At 38.8% G+C, this 25,745-nt stretch overlaps 1 protein-coding gene across 1 annotated transcript in view; it reads right to left on the bottom strand.

The window, feature by feature from the left end:
• LOC124802602 (protein turtle-like) overlaps positions 1 to 25,745 on the bottom strand; it is an 888,421-nt gene that overhangs the window by 98,462 nt on the left and 764,214 nt on the right. The window contains exon 10 of the mRNA XM_047263481.1: positions 9,131 to 9,349. Within this exon, the coding sequence (XP_047119437.1) occupies positions 9,131 to 9,349 (219 nt within the window). The remainder of the gene's footprint in view (positions 1 to 9,130; positions 9,350 to 25,745) is intronic.

Genomic DNA, 25,745 nt, shown 5'->3' with positions numbered 1-25,745 from the left:
GAGAAATACTAAAATGCTTGAACCACAATGGAATAAGAGAAATATTGAGGTTATGTAATAAAATATATGACAGTGGTGAATGGCCTGAGGACTTTTTGACAACAGTAATGATTCCATTACTGAAAAAACAAGGAACCAAGAAATGCAGCGAGCACAGGACAATCAGCCTCATTTCACATGCAGCCAAAGTGATGTTAAGAATAATTAATAAAAGACTTGAAAAAGTAATAGAGGAGAATCTCGGCAAGGAGCAGTTTGGCTTTAGACGGAATACGGGCACCAGAGATGCAATAGGGCTCCTATGAATCTTGGGAGAAAGGTTTATTGAAAAAGGAAGAGACCTATGAAAAAGGAAGAGACCTATATATGTGCTTCATCGATTTAGAAAAGGCATTTGACAATGTGGTTTGGGACAAGCTGGCGACTATTATGAGGGAAAAGAGAGTGGACTGGAAAACCAGAAGACTTATAAACTCATTGTACCTTAATCAAAAAGTTTCAGTTAAAGTGAGAGGAGAAAGTACATACTGGATCAGACTAGGGAAAGGAGTAAGACAAGGATGCTGTTTATCACCTACTCTTTTCAACCTGTACTTGGAAAATATGATTGACCAATGCTCATTAGATGACAAAGGAGTAGAAATTGGAGGAAGAAGAGTAGGGTGCTTGAGATTTGCTGATGACATGGTCCTTCTAGCCACAGGGGTAAAGAATTACAGGATTTGGTGGACACCATTGCAACTAACGGAAAAAAATATGGAATGAAAATTAACACAAATAAAACAAAAGTATTGGCAATAGGAGGAAATAAGGAAATAAAAATTGTGCTGAATGGAGAAACACTAGAACAAGTGCAAAATTTTAAGTATCTTGGAAGCAGGATAGACACCGACTGGAAGTGCACCACAGAAATTATAACAAGGATAGCAATGGCAAAAGAGGCATTTTATAAGAAAAGGAGAATCTTCTGCAGTGGTCTGGACAGAGAACTCAGAAAGAGACTCATAAAATGTCTTGTATGGGGGGTTCTTCTATATGGCGCTGAAACATGGACTATGAGGAAAAAAGACAGAGAAAGGCTGGAGGCTTTTGAGATCTGGACATGGCGGAAGATGGAAAGAATAAGTTGGATGGACAGAGTAAAAAATGAAGAGGTACTGAGAAGAGTGGGAGAGAAAAGGCAGTTACTAGATGTAATAAAGAGAAGAAAAAGAAATTGGATTGGGCATATATTAAGAAAGAATGACGGACTGATAAAAACAGTTTTAGAAGGTTATGTAGAAGGGAAAAGGAAGCGAGGAAGGAAGAGATTCCAGATACTGGATGACATGATGGACAGTACAACATACAGCAGCCTTAAGAAGGAAGCAATGGATCGCAGAAAATGGAGAGGCAAAGGACCTGCTAATATAGCAGATAACTGATGATGATGACACTTGGTCACATGTATCAGACACGTAGTGGTAATGCTATGAAGGAGACATGGCTTGTAGTATCCACATGGGGAAAATCAGAGGCATTTGCCAACCAGAACTATCCTAGGCCTCGGGCTATGCTGCAGGTAGTCACCACAACAACAATTTTAGGTGGGGAGAGCAGGGGTGCGTAATGTCACACACTAGCTGAAAGTTTACAAACTGTACCTCCTTTTGCTTTCGTAAGTCACATTTCCCAATTTTATCACAATAAATTGCACTAAAAGACATGTTTTGGAGAGATTTTTAATGCAGTGTATATTGGCTTCAATTCATGCTTAATGTTTTCCACATTTTCATTACTAAACTTGATATGTTTAATGTTTTTCAAGTGTTCAATATATTCTTGAGATTGCCTCAGTGTTTCTGTGATGTTGCAGATCTTGTGCTGTGATTTGTTATGCAAGCAAACTGAATAGCGTCCACATTAAGCATTTGTGAAGCTAGTGTACCACATTTGTTGGCTTTTGTATTTATACAATTTTCAAATCATTTGATTTGATGCATAGAAGACATGTCAAGATTTACAATAAGAAACATTTTAGGAGAAATACAGAAGTTTATATTATTTTTTATACATTTCTGAAACACTGCTACACAAATACATACCATAGTTTTAAATTTACAGAAATAAGATGTCTAATTACCTTGTTCAAAATGTGAAACTGTCCTTAATGAATTCTTCAACAGAATAATAACACTTTGGAAGATTAGCATTTTTTAATAATAACACTTCTCCACCAGAAGAGTAAAGAATAATATTTCCAGTGAATCAAGCTCCATGTTAAATATATTTACATGGTTTGCTTCTGTGATATAGTGATGATTGCAAGTTACCTTTATTTCACTCTGCTTTAATGATTTAGTTTCAGATTGCATCATTTTGGTTTTGGTTACACCAAATTTTAGATCATTTTCATGGAACCAAGATTCAAGTTTTACTAAAGTATTTTTGAAACTTCCTGAAATTCTTTCATGCACCTCATCATCAATTAGAACTTGATGTATCAGCAAATACAACTGAATGAACATAAATAGCTAGTGATAGGTTGCTTTTGTAGAAAAGAAACAGATGGGGATCCAATATTGAACCTTTGGCGACTCCTTGAGCAATATTTTCCAGTTTGATGAGTAATTTCTTGAATTTGATTCCACACTTATGCTTTATTTCCTATCTGTTAAGTAAGAGTTGAACCAATGTAAGCAGTGACCCTGATTTCATATATCTGTAACTTATGGAGAAATAAGGAGTGTTTCACTGAACTGAATGCTTCTGTCAGATCACAGAATATTGCTGTAATATAAGCATTAAAGATCTCTGCAAAGTTCCTGCATTCTTTGTATGGTTTGTTTTGCTATTGTGCCAAATGATGTGATGTCAGTGTGAAAACATGTTACCACTAATTTTTAAGCTCTTCATTTAGTAGGTGAAATAGAGTTCCAACAAAGGAATTCCCTCTCTTACTAATGTATGTTTTGCTTATTTTAATTTTTTTGTTCATAGGAAAATGAAATTGTTTGTTCTCCTGCACTGCAAAATTTTGACAATTTAATAGTTGTTTCTCAAGCTAACTTTTGGCTAACAAATTGCACACCAAATTCATAATGTGCTGTTTTCAGACTCGCAGTATGATGCAGTTATATGCAAGAAAATAAAACTCGCAAGAAACTCAGGTGCAACACCCTCACAAAAAGAAACTTGCTAAGAACAGTAATGTAACACTTTTCCCCACATATTTTCACTGTTCATGTGTGACCCCCTCGCCAGGTGGTGACATTATTTTAACATATTCTAATGCACTCTAGTGTGACATTTATAAACTTATTCCTACACTGGATAAATTACCAGTGCCAGAGGCAAAAAACTATCTAAAATATTAATATTAAATGATGATTAATGATCCTTCAGAGTGTAATGCAGATACACATACACAGGGATTCAATAGCAAAATTTCAGCCATTCAGTTCAGTTCCTTGTTATGTATGTAGCAGAATGTGAAAATCATGAAGAATTTGGTAGGCCACCCTTAGGCTCTGGTAGTCATGACAGTGGGAGGTCCATAAGTGTTGTGTTATGTAGATGGCATGCCGTCAAGACCCTATGACATAGAGAGAACAGGCACTTCAATGCTTCCCTTAAGACTAGCTACTACCTGTTCAAAAAGGTCACTTGATACCAACAGTTCTAAAAACATTCACTGCCATTATTCAAGTGGGAACTATTCTACACGCTTGTAATAATTGAAATGTTGTAATACTTTACTGAGATATAAATTTTAATGTATGTTTTGGAGCAGCTCCACCTCAGAGCCTTTAACTATGAGCTGCACCTGTACGAAGTAATGTGAAGTGGGCTAGTCATACAAAATTAATTATAGGAAAGTTAAATAGATATTAGATTGTTTTTCAGATTCTGAGTAATATTAAAACAACTGCAAATAATAACAACATAATGCAAGCTATTTTGAGGACTGCTAGTCTGTCTAATCTCTGGCAAGTCAGATTAAATGAGTAGGCAGCTGATTTCGGTTAGTTCAAGAGTATAATGGACAAACTCCAGAATATTACAAAAATCTTTGGAAGGCGGACAATATTACTTTTAAGAAATGCTATTGGAAATATTTAAAGGTGCAGTATTCTGAGACAGACAATGTGGAACATAGGAGCATGCAAAGACGGGGTTTATACGTGGACAAGGAAAAATAAATCCCGGATTTTTTCCGGATTTCCTGGTTAAAAATACACTTTCTCCTGGGTGACAGTATATTTTCCCTTATCAATCTGTTGAAACGTTATGGTTTTATACACGGGCGTACAATTTCCCGGCACTTTAGAAAACGAAATTCAGGGAAAAGACACACTTGGAAATATCTTTGATGCGCAGCAACATGTTCGTTGCGTATTTTCGTATTACAAAAGCATACATTGGAATTCCACCAAACACCGCATGTTACTTTCTGAATCATTGAAATTAAGATTTTGATGCACTTTTGTAAGCCATTTGTAGCTCATGTCACATGATCTCGCCAGCCGATGACAGCGGGTATTCAGAGCATAGGACATGTGATGTAGTCAGCCAACAGCAACATCACTGTTAAGTAGCACAAACACGCAAACAGGGAAAGTTAACAGTTTAAATTAACATGCATAGAGTTGCTACAAGAAAAGCAAAGCTTTCACATATAATATTGGTCTCAAGCTGCAAGTGAAGCCAAGCTTTCCACTATACTGTTGATCTTTTTTGCGCGTGTTACACTTTAAGATATATCACACAAATGTGCCAGTAAGATTTTTAATGATGACATAAATGTCTGATCTTCAGGGTTTGAAATTCTTCTAAATGGATCATCATCAAAGAGTTTATTTTTAAATGAGAGTCAAACGCTCTGTGATTTAACAAATTCATGGTGCATTCTTGCACATAGTTCAACTTACGTAAAAGGACATTTACTTTGAAAGTAACGCTTTTCAAACCACTACTCGCAATATTTTCCTGCGACCTGTTAGAAATAGGTTTGTTTCAGCAATTGCCAGAGAGAGCAGATAACAGGCGACACCACTCTTGGATAGCTATCATGATGTAGGAAGCTCATGTGTACATACGTGTAAAACATTGAAAGATCATACAATATGTCATAAAATAAACAAGACATCAGAGGATACTGCAAGAGCATCGGAATTTCGTGAACCATATTAAAATGTGCATACTTAAAGGGCACATTCATATATCCAGATTCCCAATGAAGTAGATCTTGACCTGATATTAAGCTTTTCAGTGTGGTTTTCGCGATGTAAATTTTCTTGGAGCACCAGTACTGTATTATATCATGTTTGGTTCTTTATTATGGTATAATGCCATACGTACTACAAAATGAAAATGTGCACTTGAAATGCAGTGAACAGTTGAAACTAGCCAGTACTGTGGAATTAAACATTTTGTTTCAAATACGTTTGACTGCCTCTGCGGAAAAGGTTAACAAAAGTCAAATTTCTTTAGGAAACAGACAAAAATAATTTCACTGTTCCACAAGGCGATTAATGCTTGACTGCCAGAAAGGTGAAAAGAAATAAAATCTGAAACTAATGACATATTTCAGCCTTCTGTAATTATGTGGATGTGTTTTAATTCACTTGATAGCTCCCGGCCACAGATATCTGTTTTGTTTTCATTTGATGTGAGAGTAAATGAAGGAGAAACAGCAACACCACTAAATGTAAACACAGGTCACATGAAGACTACCCACTATAACTCAGATTGCTCTGCGCATTAGCCCCGGATGCACGACATTTGCGAACCGGGCCAATACTAAAAAAAAAATCAAATTTTCAAAATACGTTCATCTTGTAGCACACATCTTTCTGAAAAGTCTGAAACATAAAACATATATATTCGAGGAAATGTAAGACATATTATTTGGTCTTAAGTATGCCAAAGTGCTGAGTCATGCCTCTTCATAAAGCATTTTTCTACCGCTCGTCCAAACTATATTCAGTAGAGTGGAAATTGAAATGTCCTGTGGTGCCTCTCCTGCTCCCAGTTGGCCGGTTTGACAGCCTGCCCCTCTTTAAAAAAATCTCGCAATTAATAGTGGATGGGATTATTTGTAATTGAGAGAACAAGAACTCTTCAGAAAATCTGAACTCTTTATTGCTTATTAGTTAATAACTTGCTGTTTTGTGTGACATAAAATTAAATATAGGATATATAAAATCAATACTGACAAGAAATAAGCAAGAAATTACACATTTCTTCAAATCTTAGCTCCTAGCAGTTTTTTCTCTCTAATCTTGCTACAGCTTTACATGGCGTGCTTTCCTTTCTGCAAAAGAATCTATTACCTCATCAAAGTTCGTCAAACGTTTTGCTACATGAAAAATTGAAATGTCATTATCTAATACTGAAAAAGCTGTTAATACAAATAATACCCAGACTTGTGTCGTTTCTTGATCTGATTACATCTATTTTGTCACTGTCTGCTAGATAAAACAAAATAGGCCTTTCTAATATGGCAGCAATTTTGTAACACACCAAATAAACGAGCCTGTTTGGGCACAAATGGCCATTTTTATAAAATGACAGTCTATAACCCAATAAGTACCAATATCAAATGCCTATTACGCATACTACAAGCAAAAAGCTTTATGTTAGGAAATAGTTTCACATTTCATTCATACACACCAGCTTCTCAAGCATGAGATCGAATAGTAGTATTATGAAATTTTTGAATAAATTTGGAATAGTCTTATTCTTCCATAATTTGTGTGATGTCCCTGTTTCTTCTCCTTCCTCATTCTAACAAACAACCTTGTCATCACCAATTCTGTAGCTACTGCTGCCACTGTCAAAATTTCTTCGCCGATTAATTTCACTAACCGTGCCAGAATCACAGGTTTAGTTATCCCGCAATTATTTTCTGGTTAGGCGTTATTACGTGTTCGAACAACACATTTTCAGTGTTACTTCCAGAATAGAACTTAAGTGGCTGTTAGCTGCAGACTGTACTACTGGTCCTTACTAGTGTAGCGATCTGCCCAAAAATTTTCTGTCAAAATTTCATTTTCTTGGATACGCCGAGAAGATAATACGTAATCTTTCTCACCTGTTATTCCAGTCAGTCGTTTATTTCCATTCTGGTAGTCTGAATCTATGGATTTTATTAGTAATTATAACAATTCTGATCATTCGCAAACCCAATCAACCACATAATCAGACAGAGATTGGCATTCATACGTTCAGCTTTACTCCCTCAGCTCGTATAGCCCTGTCCCCTTTTGTCTGCAGAAAGTTTATTTCTAGATGCGACGAGGATTCTCCTGGCAGACATCATGTACACTATGCATGCATTCAAAAGTTAACTTATGACTCATTCAGAAATCAACTTAAAATGTGTTCAAAAATGTTCAAAAACCAACAGGGAAGCCTTTCAAAATCATATGAATAATCGATAGACAAACATACACTGGATGCTAGATGCTTTGGGAAACAAGTTTTTTTCCTCAAGAATATGATTTTGGTGCCCCCTTTTCCCAGTAGCATCTAGCTGCTTGCTGCGACTGCTTGCACAGCCAACAGTCACATTCCTTTTGCCAGAAGCAGGAGAATCTACTACTCAAACATGACCCAACTGCGCATTCGCATGAGTCCGCGCGTAACTGCTAAAACAAATCAAATGTAAACAGTTGCGACTTCACAATCACTGGAGGCAATTTGTTGTTATTAAGCACTGCATAGTCTTCCTAAAGCCTTTGACACATTTTCAATTGGCAGACATGAGCATGAGCACTGTGTGTCGTTGTTGTATATGGCGCATTTCCTTTGCAATTTAAGTTATTTTCATTTTTTTCTCTCGTTTATGTTTTATTGTTTAAGTATTATTCTGCAGTAGCGGGATACAGTAATATCCTTTGTTAGAGTATGAGTTCTTACCAGTCAAAATTACAAAAATTTAACTGAAAACTAAAACAATGAAAAATTCCTGGAATTCTAAAAATATCCCGGGTTTTTCCCGGATCTCCCAGTTGTCCCAGGTCATACACACCCTGAAAGAGAGGCAAAGAATTGCATGAAGTACCCTGCATCATACATTATGATTTAGCTAGTGAAGTGTCTGTGTGGATGTAGATTCAAATACTTATAGTTTCTCACGTTCATTTTTTGTTCTTGCAGATGGAATGGAACAAGTATAGTTCATTTAATGAAGAGGCAGATGGTGAAATACTTGAAAATGTCAACAGATGTTTCATGGCAACACATATCACCATTTTAACAGGCTGCTTACTACTTCTTATAGAACTCCACAACCAGAAAAAATAATTTTCTTAAAAAATGAAATATTACATTTATAAAATTAAAGACATTTTATATATGATATCACACCAGGACGCTGCTATTGTATGAAGCTTTATTCAAGAGTTGTACAGTTAGGATATAAACTTATTTCGGCTGCATTGCCATTTTCAAGTGAAATCCATATCTCATCATTGATATTGTAGCTGTCAAACATTTCTGCATATTGTATTTGTAGCACAGATGGAGCTTTTTTTTCTTTTCTTTTGTGTGCGTGTTTCTATATATTCTCAACAGTAGACATTGTTGTCAAATAATTTTTGTTGAAAGTTCGTTTTCCACAAATCTGACATCTACTCTAGAGAAGAAAACATACATAAACAAAAACAACTCAATCTGCATTAAAAATGAAATATGCAGAAATATTTGACAGCTACAATGTCAACAATGAGGTATGGAAATCGCTTGGAAGTAGCAATGCAGCTGAAATAAGCATATAGCCTAACTGTACAACTCTTGAATAAAACTTCATAAAATAGTGGCATCCTGGTATAATAATAAATATAAAATGTCTTAACAAGATATCTACTATGCTGTAGGTATTAAATGTAAGAACAGTGTTAAGTTCTTGGAATTACAGGTATATGACAACCTCATTTGGAAAATCCACTGCCAGAATTAATAAGTGCCTTGGTTCAGTATATTTACGTGTTCATGATTCCTACCACGGGCAGGGGATTTAACAATGAATAAACTACTTTGTTCTGCATGTTTACATTCACTAATTGTTATAGAATCAATCTCTGGAGAAATTGAAATCACAGGAACAATATTTTCAAAATACAGAAGTGTTTAAAGAATGTCTTACCCGCTGCCACTGGATCGTAGGTTTCTGCGTGCCTTCAGCTTCTTGTGCATCACAATGCATTTCAACAGTCTCTCCAACTTTGCGCTGATATATGCTCTCAGGTTCAATAGTAAATACAGGAGGCTTACGCACCAAGACTTCCATAGGACCAGAAGATCCCTGAGTGCCTTGTGCATTGTAAGGAGTGCACGTGTATCGTCCCTGGTGGCTTTGATTTACCTGCACAACCACACACAAAATCTACAGTTTTTAAAAGAAAATTATTTGTTTACCAGATAAAAGTAATCACAGAAATTAAAAATGCCAGTTCACAAATATTTATCTGATAGTAATAAACTATAAACCTTGAGTTTTGGGAAAAATGAATGATTTGTTGGGGGCTAGTGGTAACATTATGGCCGCTGGCTGTAAAAGCTGAAGATTTATCTTCTTTAAGTCTTTTAGTATTCTCATTGGTGTCATAGCATTTTGACAATAGTTAAATTCATTTGCTTCTATCTTAAGAAAATTTATAGCAACTATTTTTATGAGCTTAACTTGAAGCTTGCTACCTAACACACTACAACTTTAGAATGGTATCAAAAAAACTGATGTTAAATAAAGACAGGAATGTAAATGTGAATTTTTGTTGTTGACACATCAACATTTTTTTTAGATTTAATTTTTAACTGAATATGTCAGAAAATTACTGACGGTACAAATAAATATAGTCTTGTAAAGTACCACAGAAAAATAATACTAATTGTCCGCAAAGGATAAACGAGCACAGTTATCAAAATTACGTTACCCAAAATTTGTGACAGGATTCCAATCCCAGAAAAATATTTGGTTGATGAAAAAGTTACTATGAGGCAGGTTGAGAAGCAACCACCGTAAAGACTGTAGGAAATCATTACTGGCAGTGGTTAACTGTCTCTACACTGAGTAATTTATGGTACTTACTTCTCTTCATCAAGATACACTTTAAACTTATTTTTTCAATCCCGAAGATTGTCATGCAAGAAAACATCTAAAGAATATGGGCTTCAAAGTTGCCACTGTCATAGAAGTTTAAAAAGGAAAAGACTGCGCCAGACATGAGTAATGGATGCCAAATATTTATTTTATTTTTAAAAAAGGTTTATTATTTTTGGAGTCCTTCAAAATGTTTCAAGCAATATACAGAGCAAATGCAAATAATTGGATGATTTCAACAGACTATATTTTCACTTCATCATCAACTGTATAAGAATTCACTACTATCAGAAAGAGGTAGATCCCAAGCATTTTCCACCAACTTTGATTGCATATAGCATGAACAACATATGTTGTTGGTACGATAATTCTGGTAAATTTACATGAAAGAATGGAATATTTTTGTTGTGCCTTGGTTATTCCAAGGATGGTAAAAAGAATTTCAACAATGTACAACATACAATTCATTGTTGACAGCAGTCTGAATTGGTAAGTGTGTCACCTGCAACTGAAAATATAGAAAACCGAGTTTTGTGCTGTCATTATACCCTCATTCTGCCAATGGCATTGTCAAAGAGGGCAGAGGAGCAGACAGAGGTTCATGTCAATCTCTTGCCCTTGGTGTGGGAAACTGCCCCTAAAGGTGAAAGAATCAGCAATGACCAATGGCATGAGGACACAGAAGCCAATGGGAACCACCACATTGTTGTTGTTGTTGTTGTTGTCTTCAGTCCTGAGACTGGTTTGATGCAGCTCTCCATGCTACTCTATCCTGTGCAAGCTTTTTCATCTCCCAGTACCTACTGCAACCTACATCCTTCTGAATCTGCTTAGTGTATTCATCTCTTGGTCTCCCCCTACGATTTTTACCCTCCACACTGCCCTCCAATACTAAATTGGTGATCCCTTGATGCCTCAGAACATGTCCTACCAACCGATCCCTTCTTCTGGTCAAGTTGTGCCACAAACTTCTCTTCTCCCCAATCCTATTCAATACTTCCTCATTAGTTATGTGATCTACCCATCTAATCTTCAGCATTCTTCTGTAGCACCACATTTCGAAAGTTTCTATTCTCTTCTTGTCCAAACTATTTACCGTCCATGTTTCACATCCATACATGGCTACACTCCATACAAAGACTTTCAGAAATGACTTCCTGGCACTTAAATCTATACTCGATGTTAACAAATTTCTCTTCTTCAGAAACGCTTTCCTTGCCATTGCCAGTCTACATTTTATATCCTCTCTACTTCGACCATCATCAGTTATTTTGCTCCCCAAATAGCAAAACTCCTTTACTACTTTAAGTGTCTCATTTCCTAATCGAATACCCTCAACATCACCCGACTTAATTCGACTACATTCCATTATCCTCGTTTTGCTTTTGTTGATGTTCATCTTATATCCTCCCTCCAAGACACCATCCATTCCGTTCAACTGTTCTTGCAAGTCCTTTGCTGTCTCTGACAGAATTACAATGTCATCGGCAAACCTCAAAGTTTTTATTTCTTCTCCATGGATTTTAATACCTACTTCGAACTTTTCTTTTGTTTCCTTTACTGATTGCTCAATATACAGATTGAATAACATCGGGGAGAGGCTACAACCCTGTCTTACTCCCTTCCCAACCACTGCTTCCCTTTCATGTCCCTCGACTCTTATAACTGCCATCTGGTTTCTGTACAAATTGTAAATAGCATTTCGCTCCCTGTATTTTACCTCTGCCACCTTTAGAATTTGAAAGAGAGTATTCCAGTCAACATTGTCAAAAGCTTTCTCTAAGTCTACAAATGCTAGAAACGTAGGTTTGCCTTTCCTTAATCTTTCTTCTAAGATAAGTCGTAGGGTCAGTATTGCCTCACGTGTTCCAGTATTTCTACGGAATCCAAACTGATCTTCCCCGAGGTTGGCTTCTACTAGTTTTTCCATTCGTCTGTAAAGAATTCGTGTTAGTATTTTGCAGCTGTGGCTTATTAAACTGATTGTTCGGTAATTTTCACATCTGTCAACACCTGCTTTCTTTGGGATTGGAATTATTATATTCTTCTTGAAGTCTGAGGGTATTTCGCCTGTTTCATACATCTTGCTCACCAGATGGTAGAGTTTTGTCAGGACTGGCTCTCCCAAGGCCGTCAGTAGTTCCAATGGAATGTTGTCTACTCCGGGGGCCTTGTTTCGACTCAGGTCTTTCAGTGCTCTGTCAAACTCTTCACGCAGTATCGTATCTCCCATTTCATCTTCATCGACATCCTGTTCCATTTCCATAATATTATCTTCAAGTACATCGCTCTTGTATAGACCCTCTATATACTCCTTCCACCTTTCTGCTTTCCCTTCTTTGCTTAGAACTGGGTTTCCATCTGAGCTCTTGATGTTCATACAAATGGTTCTCTTATCTCCAAAGGTCTCTTTAATTTTCCTGTAAGCAGTATCTATCTTACCCCTAGTGAGCTAAGCCTCTACATCCTTACATTTGTCCTCTAGCCATCCCTGCTTAGCCATTTTGCACTTCCTGTCGATCTCATTTTTGAGACGTTTGTAATCCTTTTTGCCTGCTTCATTTACTGCATTTTTATATTTTCTCCTTTCATCAATTAAATTCAATATTTCTTCTGTTACCCAAGGATTTCTACTAGCCCTCGTCTTTTTACCTACTTGATCCTCTGCTGCCTTCACTACTTCATCCCTCAAAGCTACCCATTCTTCTTCTACTGTATTTCTTTCCCCCATTCCTGTCAATTGTTCCCTTATGCTCTTCCTGAAACTCTGTACAACCTCTGGTTCTTTCAGTTTATCCAGGTCCCATCTCCTTAAATTCCCACCTTTTTGCAGTTTCTTCAGTTTTAATCTACAGGTCATAACCAATAGATTGTGGTCAGAGTTCACATCTGCCCCTGGAAATGTCTTACAATTTAAAACCTGGTTCCTAAATCTCTGTCTTACCATTATATAATCTATCTGATACCTTTTAGTATCTCCAGGGCTCTTCCATGTATACAACCTTCTATCATGATTCTTAAACCAAGTGTTAGCTATGATTAAGTTGTGCTCTGTGCAAAATTCTACCAGGCGGCTTCCTCTTTCATTTCTTAGCCCCAATCCATATTCACCTACTACGTTTTCTTCTCTCCCTTTTCCTACACTCGAATTCCAGTCACCCATGACTATTAAATTTTTGTCTCCCTTCACTATCTGAATAATTTCTTTTATTTCATCATACATTTCTTCAATTTCTTCGTCATCTGCAGAGCTAGTTGGCATATAAACTTGTACTACTGTAGTAGGCATGGGCTTCGTATCTATCTTGGCCACAATAATGCATTCACTATGCTGTTTGTAGTAGCTTACTCGCATTCCTATTTTCCTATTCATTATTAAACCTACTCCTGCATTACCCCTATTTCACTTTGTGTTTATAACCCTGTAATCACCTGACCAGAAGTCTTGTTCCTCCTGCCACCGAACTTCACTAATTCCCACTATATCTAACTTTAACCTTTCCATTTCCCTTTTTAAATTTTCTAACCTACCTGCCCGATTAAGGGATCTGATATTCCACGCTCCGATCTGTAGAACGCCAGTTTTCTTTCTCCTGATAACGACATCCTCTTGAGTAGTCCCCGCCCGGAGATCCGAATGGGGGACTATTTTACCTCCGGAATATTTTACCCAAGAGGACGCTATCATCATTTAATCATACAGTAAAGCTGCATGCCCTCAGGAAAAATTATGGCCGTAGTTTCCCCTTGCTTTCAGCCGTTTGCAGTACCAGCACAGCAAGGCCGTTTTGGTTATTGTTACAAAGCCAGATCAGTCAATCATCCAGACTGTTGCCCTTGCAACTACTGAAAAGGCTGCTGCCCCTCTTCAGGAACCACACGTTTGTCTGGCCTCTCAACAGATGCCCCTCCATTGTGGTTGTACCTACAGTACGGCTATCTGTATCGCTGAGGCTCGCAAGCCTCCACACCAACGGCAAGGTCCGTAGTTCATGGGGGGGACCACCACATTAAAGACACACAATGTGTATCCACAGGACATGTGACCTGTAACTGAAAAAGTGACATGACGATCACTCCATTGGCAAAAGATTCCAGAATAGTCCCCCATTCAGATCTCTGGGAGAGGACTGCCAAGGGTGAGGTTATCATGAAAAAAAGATTGAATTATCAGTGAAAGGATAACATTCTACGAGTCAGGGTGTTGAATGTCAGAAGACTGAATGTGATAGGGAAGCTAGAAAATCTGAAAAAGGAAATGCAAAGGCTCAATATAAATATAGTAGAGGTCAGTGAAATTAAATGGAAAGAAGACAAGGATTTCTGGTCACATGAATATAGGGTAATATCAACAGCAGCTACCAGAAAATGTTATAACGGGTGTAGTATTCATTATGAATAGGAGGGTAGGGCACAGAGTGTGTTAGTGTGAACATTTCAGAGACAGGATTATTATTATCAGAATCAACAGTAACACAACACTGACAATGATAGTTCAGATATACATGCCGATGCAAAGCTGGAGATGAAGAGAGAGAGAGAAAATGATGTGGATATTGGTAGGGTAATACAATACAGAAAGGGAGATGAAAATCTGATAGTCATGGGGGACTGGAATGCAGTTGTAGGAGAAGAAGTACAAGAAAAGGTTACAGGAGAATATGGGCTTGGGACAAGGTATGAGAGAGGAGTTCTGTAATAATTTTCAGCTGGTAATAGTGAATACTCTCTTCAAGAATCACAAGAGGAGGAGGTATACTTGGAAAAGACTGGGTGACACAGGAAGATTTCAGTTAGATTACATCATGGTTAGACAGAGATTCCAAAATCAGATTCTGGATTGTAAGGCATAACCAGGAGCAGATACAGACTCAGATCACATTGTAATAGTGTTGAAGATTAGGCTGAAGTTTAAGACATTAGTCAGGAAGAATCAATATGCTGAGAAGTGGGATATGGAAGTACTAAGCAATGACAAGATACGCTTGACGTTCTCTAAGGCTGTAGATACAGCAATGAACAATAGTCCAGAAGGCAGTACAGTTGAAGAGGAATGGACATCTCTAAAAAGAGCAATCACAGAAGATGGAAAGAAAACCATAGTTATAAAGAAGGTAACCGCAAAGAAACCATGGGTAACAGGAGAAATGCTTCAGCTGTTGTTTGGAGAAATTCAGAAATACAAGTTGCTGAGGAGTGAAATAAACAGGATGTGCAGGGAAGCTATGACAAAATGGCTGCAAGAAAAATGTGAAGAAATCAAAAAAGAAAGGATACTCGGAAGGACTGACTCAGCACAAAAGAAAGTCACAACAACCTTCGGTGAAATTAAAAGCAATGGTGGTAACATTAAGAGTGAAACCGGAAATCCATTGTTAAATGCAGAGGAGAGAGCAAATATTTGGAAAGAATACATTTAATGCCTCTACGAGGGGGAAGATTTGTCTGATGTGAGAGAAGAAGAAACAGGAGTCAATTTAGAGGAGGTAGAGGATCCAGCATTAGAATCAGAATTTAAGAGAGCTTTGGAAGACTTAAGATAAAATAAGGCAGAAGAGATCTATAACATTCCATCAGAATTTCTAAAATAATTAGGGGAAGTGGCAACAAAATGGCTATTCACAATGGTGTGTAGATGGATGAGTCTGGCAATATACCCCCTGACTATCAGAAAAATATCGTCCACGCAATTCTGACGACTGCAAGAGCTGACAAGTGAGAGATTTATCACACAATCAGCTTAACAGCTCATGTATCCAAGTTGCTGACAAGAATAATATACAGAGGAATTGAAAAGAAAATTGAGGATGAGTTAGATGATGATCGTTTTGGCTTTAGGAAAGGTAAAGGCACTAGAAAGGCAATTCTGACATTTCAGTTCATAATGGAAACAAGACTAAAGAAAAATCTAACACGTTCATAGGATTTGTTGACCTAGACAAAGCATTCGACAAGGTAAAATGGTGCAAGATATTCAAAGGGGTCAGCTATTGGGAGAGATGGGTAGTATACAATATGTATAAGAACCGAAAGGGAATAATAAGAGGGGACAACCAGGAACAAAATGCTCAGATTAAAAAGGGTGTAAGACAGGAATGTGGTCATTTGCCCCTACTGTTTGATCTGTACATCGCAGAAGCAATAATGGAGATAAAAGAAAGGTTCAGGGTAGAAGAAATATTCAAGGTGAAAGAGTGTCAATGATACGATTTGCTGATGACATTGCTATCCTGAGTGAAAGTAAAGAAGACTTACATGAAGAGTACAGAATATGGACTGAGAGCAAATCAAAGAAAGACAAAAGTAATGAAAAGCAGCAAAATGAGAACAGCAAGAAACTTAACATCAGGGTTGATGTACATGAAGTAGATGAAGTTAAAGAATTCTGCTACCTAGGCAGCAAAATAACCAATGACAGAAGGAGCAAGGAGGACATCAAAAGCAGACTAGCACTGGCAAAAATGGCATTCCTCACCAAGAGAAACCTTCTAGTATCAAACATAGGCTTTAATTTGAGGAAGAAATTTCTGAGAATATATGTTTGGAGCACAGCACTGTATGGTAGTGAAACAGGGGCTGTGGGAAAACCAGAACAGAAGGGAATAAAACCATTTGAGTTGTGGTTCTATAGACAAATGTTGATAATTAGGTGGACTGATAGGCTGCGGAATGAGGAGGTTCTGCGCAGAATCAGAGAGGAAATGATTATGTGGAAAACACTGACAAGGAAAGGGACAGGATGACAGGACATTAGTTAAGACATCAGGGACTGACTTCCATGGTACTATAGGGAGCTGTAGGCAAAAACTGTAGAGGAAGACAGAGATCGGAATACATCCAGCAGATAATTGAGGATTTAAGTTGCAAGTGATATATCTGTGGATGAAGTTCATTGGGGCTCTGCACCATCACTGAAGACCATTTAGTTTTGGCTTGATGAAGTTAAACATGGTTGAATAAGCACTGAAGATGAAGTGTGCTCTGGCAAATTCAACAGGGGTCACTGCAAGGGAAACCACTGATAAAATCCATGAGGTGGTGATGCAAGACCACCGAATAAAAATTTGTGAGCTTGCTGAGACTGTAGACACCTCAAATGAGTGAGTGCATAATATCCTGCATGAAGAATTGGTTATGAAGAAGCTGTATGCAAGGTGGGCACCATGATTTCTCACAGTTGACCAAAAATGCCTCTGGCACATTTCAACACAATGTCTGGTGATGTTTGATCACAATGTGCAAGACTTATTGGTGCTAGTTTGTGACCACTGATGAAATCTGTATCCATTATTACACACCAGAGTCAAAATGCCAGTCAAAACAATAGACAAATGCTAGTGAAAGTGCACCAAAGGAGCAGAGACAATTTTGTTGGCTGGTAAGGTGATGGCCACTGTTTTTTGGGATTCCTAAGGAGTAATCCTCATAGATCATTTGGACAAAGACAGAACAATAACTGGACACTATTGTGCTTCATTTGTGGATTGTTTGGAACTTGTATTGGCTGAAAAAAGACCAAGGTTAGCACAAAAAAAATTGCTCTTTCACAACCACCATGCACCATCTCACACATCAGAGATAACAATGGCGAAATTGAATAAACTAGGCTTTGAATTGGTTCATCATCCACTCCATTCACCAGACATAACCCTAAGTGACTTACTATTGATGCATAAGTTGAAACTCTGACTTGCTGTAAGAAATTTTCATCAAATGAGGAAGTGATAGTTGCAGTCAACAAGTATTTAGCAGGTTTTTCCAGTGGGGTGAAAAAGCTGGAGGATTGCTGGACCTAGTGTACATCCATCAAAGGACACTATGTCAAGAAGTAAGATGAACTGTTTATGAAATAAACATTTTTTCTTGCTTTTTTACCAGAGTTATCAAACACCCTTGTACATAGTATATTCATACAGTTGTTCCACTCTTCTCATGTCCTATTAAGCTTGTTTAGTGTGCTCAATAACTTAATGTGCCTTTTCAATTATCACTATTTTGCTAGAAGTGGTATGTAAACCCAATAGGAAGCCATCATACAATGAAATATCAGACATGTGTTCCAATGATGGATTTTACAGAACACTTGTGAATCGAAATGAGTGAATGCAGCTGGTGTGTAACCATCCACCAACATGGTAGGTGCTTAAGATTCCTAAACCATTTTCGCAGTGCCTTGTGGTATTGCTATGAATTAGACATTAGCCAATTTCTCAATATGTTCAAGTAAAATTGTTCCACAACAATTAATTGGTCACTAAAATGATCAAAGTACACTTTGTATAGGAATTGCACAAAGCCTTTTTAATTTCAGGATGTTACAACAAATCTCAATAACATCACAGAGTTCTTCCATACATCTGTGCATCGAATCTAAAAGAATTTTAGGTATAAATTAAATGTCACTTTATAGCCTGTTCAGAATTATTCATTCTGGCAGCCTAATCCAGTTTACTAATAGCTGAAAATTTTCAGAAAACATTTCCTCTTTATAGGAGCAGTTGGTTGGTGTTTGTGTACAAGTTGTAGTTTGTAAGTGGGTCACTGCAATAAACCAGCAGAAACATCCCCATTTTCGATGTTGGTTACTGTAACTGATTACTGGCTCTTTTTTCTTTCCTGTATCTATAAGATATTATTACTCTCTTCGCTGATTTTATCACCAGTTATTCTCGAGATATCAGTGTATTCTCTTCTTCAATAACAGATGCATCTGCTCTCATGATAGTGCTTATACTTCTTTTGGATAAGTGTTGCAAATGAAGCATATTTTCACTTAAACTCTGGCCAAATCATGAAACTGTCTATTCCACATAGTCAAGCACACATCATGTATGACTGCTGCCATGTACACGGGAACAGAAATCATGATATATATACAACATACAGACCCAGATTCATACTGAGAATTTTGACATTTTCATATTTTATCCCATTATAACATTTGCAATTTTCTCAATAAAATGGTACACAAATCACTTATAAACTCTAATGAAAATTATTTTATTTATTTTTTTATAATATCATCTGTACGTGTTTTAAAAGTTAACAATATCAGGAAAAAGACAGATGCCTGCTCACCATAAAAATGACATACTGAGTTGCAGACAGGCACAACACAAAGCCTGTTACACATTTAGGTGTTTGCCACAGCTTTCTACAGAAAAGAAAACATACACACATTCAGACAAGCAAGTACAGGAACACATAAGTGCCAAATCTGGCAGCTTGATTCCCATCCAAGCTGCCGGAGATGGCAGTCATGTGTGCATGAGGTGTGCTTGCTTGTGTGAATGTGTATGGGTATGTGTGTGTGTGTGTGTGTGTTTCCTTTTCTGAAGAAGGCTTTGGCCAAAAGCCTAATACGTAACAGTCTTTTCATTGTGCATGTCTGCAACTCAGAGAGTCATCTTGAGCAGCAATCTATCCTTTTCCTAATATTGTTGATATTCCCAACTGGAGCTCCCATTATTCATTTAAAAAGTTAAAAAAATTTGGATTATTTAAAGATCATCTAAAGTTTGTACTTTTTATATAGAAGGCTATTGACTGTTCTGTTAGGAAAGTGATGCTATGCCGATTCTGTCGGTAGCCCTGTTGAAAACAATATACTAGCTGAAACAACCTGGCACATTAAAACTATCAGCCATTATACCTTGTAACCTTTGCCTTTCGTGGGCCAGCACTCTACTGACTGAGTCACCCAACTATGATTCACGACCTGTCCTCATGGGTTTAGTTCCACTAGTACCTCATCTCCTTGTCTTTCAAACTTCACAAAAGGTCTCCTGTGAAACATGTCTGACTAGCCCAAATAGAAGAAATGGTATTGTGGGGACGTGGCTTAGCAATCGTCTGGGGGATGTTCCCAAAATGAAATACTCACTCTGCAGAGGAGCATGTGCTGATATTAGAGTTACAGACTCTAGCTCTAGGCCTTTGCCTTTCGTGGGCAAATGCTCTACTGACTGAGCTACCCAAGCATAACTCACATCCCATCCTCACAGACTTGCTTCTACTGGTACCTCATCTCCAGCCTTTTAAAGTTCACAGAAGTTCTCCTGCGAAACTTGCAGGACTAGCACTCCTGGAAGAAAGGATATTGCAGAGACATGGCTTAGCCACAGCATGGGGGATGCTTCCAGAATGAAATGTTCATTCTGCAGTGCAGTGTATGCTGACATGAAACTTCCTGGCAGATTAAAACAATGTGCAGACTAATACTCGAAATTGGGACCTTCGCCTGTCAATGGCAAATGTTCTACCAACCGAGCTACACAAGCATGACTCACAGCCCATCCTCTCACCTTTATTTCTACCAGTACCTCATTTCCACCTTCCAAACTGCCAAGAAGTTTCATATCAGCACACACTCCACTACAGAGTGAAAATTTTACTCTGGAAACATGCCCCAGGACATTGCTAAGCCACGTCTCTCTAATGTCTTTCCTTCTAGGAGTGCTAGTTACGAAAGTTTCACATGAGAACTTGTGCAAAGTTTGTGAGGTAGGAAATGGGTATTGGTAGAAGTAAAGCTGTGGGGATGGGTCATGAGTTGTGCTTGGTTAGCTCTGTCAGTAGAGCACTAGCCCAGAAAGGCAAAGGTGTTGAGTTTGAATCTCATGCTAACACACAGTTTTGATCTGTCAAGAATTTTAATATCAGCACACACTCCACTGCAGAGCAAATATTTCATTCTGGAAACATCCTCCAGGCTGGGGCTAAGCCATGTCTCCACAATATCCTTTCTTCGAGGTGTGCTAGTCCTGCAGGTTTTGCAGGAGAACTGTGAAGTTTGGAAGGTAGGAGATTAGGTACTGCTAGAAGTAAAGCTGTGAGGCTGGGTCATGGGTCATGATTAGGTAGCTCAGTAAGTAGAGCATTTGTTCAAGAAAGGCAAAGGTTCCCAGTTTGAATTTTGGCCGCCACACAGTTTTAATCTGCCAGGAAATTTCATATCAGTGCACTCCCTGCTGCAGAGTGAAAATTTCAACCTGGGATGTAGTAGCTTATTCACAATACAAACTTATATATTATGCAGAATTTCTAAGAATTTTGTTGCACCAGTGACCAATGTGAATACTGGAAAGGTAACTGACTTTCAGATTCTGACAAAACATTGTCATAAATTTAAAACTGTGAGAGGAACTACGAAAGAACAAGTGTTGAAGAGGGGGGCCTCTGCAGCTATTGAAATTTTCAGTTGATACATGAATGAAATGTGTGTTTGTCATTCTGAGTTCTTAGGTGATTGGGATTTGAAAGCATACAACAGTATAATAGCAGCTTGGCCTGATGGTGATAAGATTATCACAAAACAAGAATGTGTGGATTATGTCCAGATGAAGATAAGAACCAGGCTGAAGAAGTTGGAACTAAGATTTTAAAAAACAACAAACCTTCTGATTGTTAATACAAAGGGCGTACACTGACAGACAATATTACTGATGAACTGCAACAATATTATGGGGTAGCCATTTTGAACAACACTGATAATTTGTTCATAATGATGCACGCAGTATGGACTACTTCTTCCACAAACTTTCAACAGCTGACAAACAAATATATCAGGCTGCCCCTGACCAGAATCATGGTGGCAGTAATGCAATACCCAATACTCAAATGCTTTCTACAGCCGAAAACGTTCCATCTCAGGAACATTCATGGAAGCCACAAAGCCCATTTACACAGACCTGGCACATCCTGACTTGCTGAAATGTCTACATAGGCAGACTCAGAATCCAAATGAAGCTTTCAACAATCTCATATGGACTCGCATAATAAAAAAAATGTTTTTATTGAAAGAAAGACACTAAAATTGAGCATCTGTGAGTCTATTATTATTTTTAATGATGGCAGCGTTAGCAGGGTAGAAGTGCTACAGCATATGGAATTATTCATGAGTGTTGTTGTTAATTTTATTTATTTATTTTAATGAACATTCATAGAATAGGCTGCATCAGAGAACTTCAACAGATGGGAAAGGTTCGCTTCGATAAAAAGCGATATGCAACATGAATGGCCGCAGAGGAATCCACAAGGAAGAAAAGAATGAGTGCAGTGTGATTCTGAGTGAGTAAAAATAAAGAATAAAACATATATTAAGTAAGTTTTAGTCATTTCTAACTTTAGAATCTGTTACTGAAAATTTACATTTTCAGCTGCATTATTCTCCAAATCTCAGGACCCCACTTGGAGAAAAGTACACAAATTTTCAGGGAGGTTCTACACACAACTAAAATAAAAACATAATGTTAGATGTGCTACATTTATTTTGGGAAAAATACAAAAATATGCAAAATTTTAACCATATAGTTAAAAAATTGTATTTCATAGACCTCTAGGTGAAATGCAATTATTTTAGTTCAGTACACTACGAACATCCTAACCTAACGTAACCCAACCCCCAATAATAGTTCCATGTCTATAGCTAAGGTGGTCTGTGTAATACAGGGAAGCCAAATAACAAAATTTGTGTATGTGATTGAATTATATGAGGGAAAAAATCAACGTGGGAAAAATATATATAATGTCTGCCTGTGTCTGTATGTGTGCAAATGGATATGTGTGTGTGTGTGTGTGTGTGTGTGTGTGTGTGTGTGTGTGTGTGTGAGAGAGAGAGAGAGAGAGAGAGAGAGAGAGAGAGAGAGCGCGCGCGAGTGTATACCTGTCCTTTTTTCTCCAGGATTAGAATGATCCTTACCCTCTCCCTTAAAACCCACATCCTTTCGTCTTTCCCTCTCCTTCCCTCTTTCCTGATGAAGCAACCTTGGGTTGCGAAAGCTTGAAATTTCTGTGTGTGTTTGTGTTTTTTTTATTGTGTCTGTCTACCAGTGCTAAGTGGTAAGTCACAACATATATATATATATATAAACACAGATGATGTGACTTACCGAACGAAAGTGCTGGCAGGTAGATAGACACACAAACAAACACAAACATACAGATGAAATTCAAGCTTTCACAACAAACTGTTGCCTCATCAGGAAAGAGGGAAGGAGAGGGAAAGACGAAAGGATGTGGGTTTTAAGGGAGAGGGTAAGGAGTCATTCCAATCCCGGGAGCGGAAAGACTTACCTTAGAGGGAAAGAAGGGGTGTACACTTGCACACACACACATATCCATCTGCACATACACAGACACAAGCACACATTTGTAAAGGCAAACTCTCTGTCCTCTAACGTGTTTTGGCGGCAACACAACCACCTAACCTTTGTGCACATCGTTGTCTACCAACCCAAGTCCAACATAGCCCAGCTGTAACCAACACCTTTTCACCTTTTTTCACACCAGATCTCCAGTTACTTTCCAGTCCACCTTTATCCCTCCCCATATATTTTTATTTTCATTTTCATTTCCTCATGTTACACTTTCCACCTTCTAATACCATGTCACCCTCACAACACCCCCACAATGACCCCATTAAGTTTTATTTACATTCCCTCCGCAAACATGCCTTCGCCCTAGCCAGATTACGCTTCCATATTCTATTTTCTCAGGCTTGTCTGACATTTGGCATTACCCCCAAAGGCCTCACACTTAAAGTTCCCATCTCTGGCTGCAACCCTTCTTTCCATCAGTCCCTATACCAGTTCCCAACTCCACAATCCATTGCCCTCACCCACCTAATCCTTCACCTACACATCAACTCAGCCAATGAACACACCCGTCAACTCCTATCCTTAATAAAAGTCCTTAATCTTTCCTCTCCCACATCCACACCGGCTGTTCAGAGCATCCTCCTACAGGCCAACCGTAAATTAGAACAGCATGCCGCCCTCCACCTCAAAAAACTATCCAATCTCCTGGTTTCCCACCTCCGGAAAGGCAACTCACTCACCCTTCACAACATTTCCAGCAAACCTCAACCTCCTCTCATTGCACACAAACCCAGTCTCTCCCATTTACTCAATCTCCCACTTCCAGCTCCACTCCCTCCAAAACCTCAAAATTCCAATCAACACAATCTGGCACCACAACACCCTAATTCAGTAGTTAACCTTTCCTCCAAACCTCTCTCCCAATCCGAAACCTCTGTCCTATCCACAGGCCTCACCTTCAGCCCCACTCCCAGATTCAACCAAACAGCCCTCGTCAAAGATTTACTGTCCTACACTCGTACTCTCTGCTGGAAATATCACTTTGCCACGAAGAAAAATGATCCTAACCCTACTCCTAATGATCCAACTCCCCAAGACATCATCCAAATTGAACCCTGCCTGGAACAGTTCCGTCCTCCGTCGCAGTGGGACCCACCTCCTCTTCCTCAAAATCACCCTCTCCAAACCTTCCAGGAGTTTCTGACTTCCAGCCTTGCATCTCAATCCTTCTTAAAAAACCTTAATCCTACACCCAACATCACCACTGCTGAAGCCCAGGCTATTCGTGATCTGAAGGCTGACCGATCCATCGTCATTCTTCCGGCGGACAAGGGTTCCACGACCATGGTACTTGATCGTCGGGAGTATGTGGCTGACGGACTGTGTCAGCTTTCAGACAACACCACATACAAAGTTTGCCAAGGTAACCCCATTCCCGATGTCCAGGCAGAGCTTCAAGGAATCCTCTGAACCTTAGACCCCCTGCAAAACCTTTCACCTGACTCCATCAACCTCCTGACTCCACCGACACCCCGCACCCCTAACTTCTACCTAAAATCCACAAACCCAATCATCCGGGCCGCCCCATTGTAGCTGGTTACCAAGCCCCCACAGAATGTATCTCTGCCTACGTAGATCAAAACCTTCAACCCATTACATGCAGTCTCTCATCCTTCATCAAAGACACCAACCACTTTCTTGAACGCCTGGAATCCTTACCCAATATGTTACCCCCGGAAACCATCCTTGTAACCATTGATGCCACTTCCTTATACACAAATATTCCGCACGTCCAGGGCCTCGCTGCGATGGAGCATTTACTTTCACGCCGATCACCTGCCACCCTACCTAAAACCTCTTTCCTCATCACACGATCAAAGGCAGAGCCACATGTGAAAGCCCCCACGTGATTTACCAACTGACCTGCCTACACTGTGATGCATTCTATGTGGGAATGACCAGCAACAAACTGTCCATTCGTATGAATGGACACAGGCAGACAGTGTTTGTTGGTAATGAAGATCACCCTGTGGCTAAACATGCCTTGGTGCACGGCCAGCACATCTTGGCACAGTGTTACACCGTCCGGGTTATCTGGATACTTCCCACTAACACCAACCTATCCGAACTCCGGAGATGGGAACTTGCTCTTCAATATATCCTCTCTTCCCGTTATCCACCAGGCCTCAACCTCCGCTAATTTGACTTACCGAACGAAAGCCCTGGCAGGTCGATAGAAACACAAACAGACACATACATACACACTAAATTCTAGCTTTCGCAATCAATGGTTGCTTCGTCAGGAAAGAGGGAAGGAGAGGGAAAGACGAAAGGATGTGGGTTTTAAGGGAGAGGGTAAGGAGTCATTTCAATCCCGGGAGCGGAAAGACTTACCTTAGGAAAGACTTTCCCCCTAAGGTAAGTCCCCCCACCCCCGGGACTGGAACGACCCCCTACCCTCCCCCCCAAAACCCACATCCCTCCGCCCCCCCCCCCCCCCCCCCCACCCCTCCGACGATGCAACCATCGGCCGTGAAAGCCAGAATTTCGTGTGTATGCATGTG

Source organism: Schistocerca piceifrons, chromosome 6, assembly GCF_021461385.2.
Source record: "Schistocerca piceifrons isolate TAMUIC-IGC-003096 chromosome 6, iqSchPice1.1, whole genome shotgun sequence".
Classification (NCBI taxonomy): Eukaryota; Metazoa; Arthropoda; class Insecta; order Orthoptera; family Acrididae; genus Schistocerca; species Schistocerca piceifrons.
This window is presented reverse-complemented; position numbering and strand designations above follow the sequence as displayed.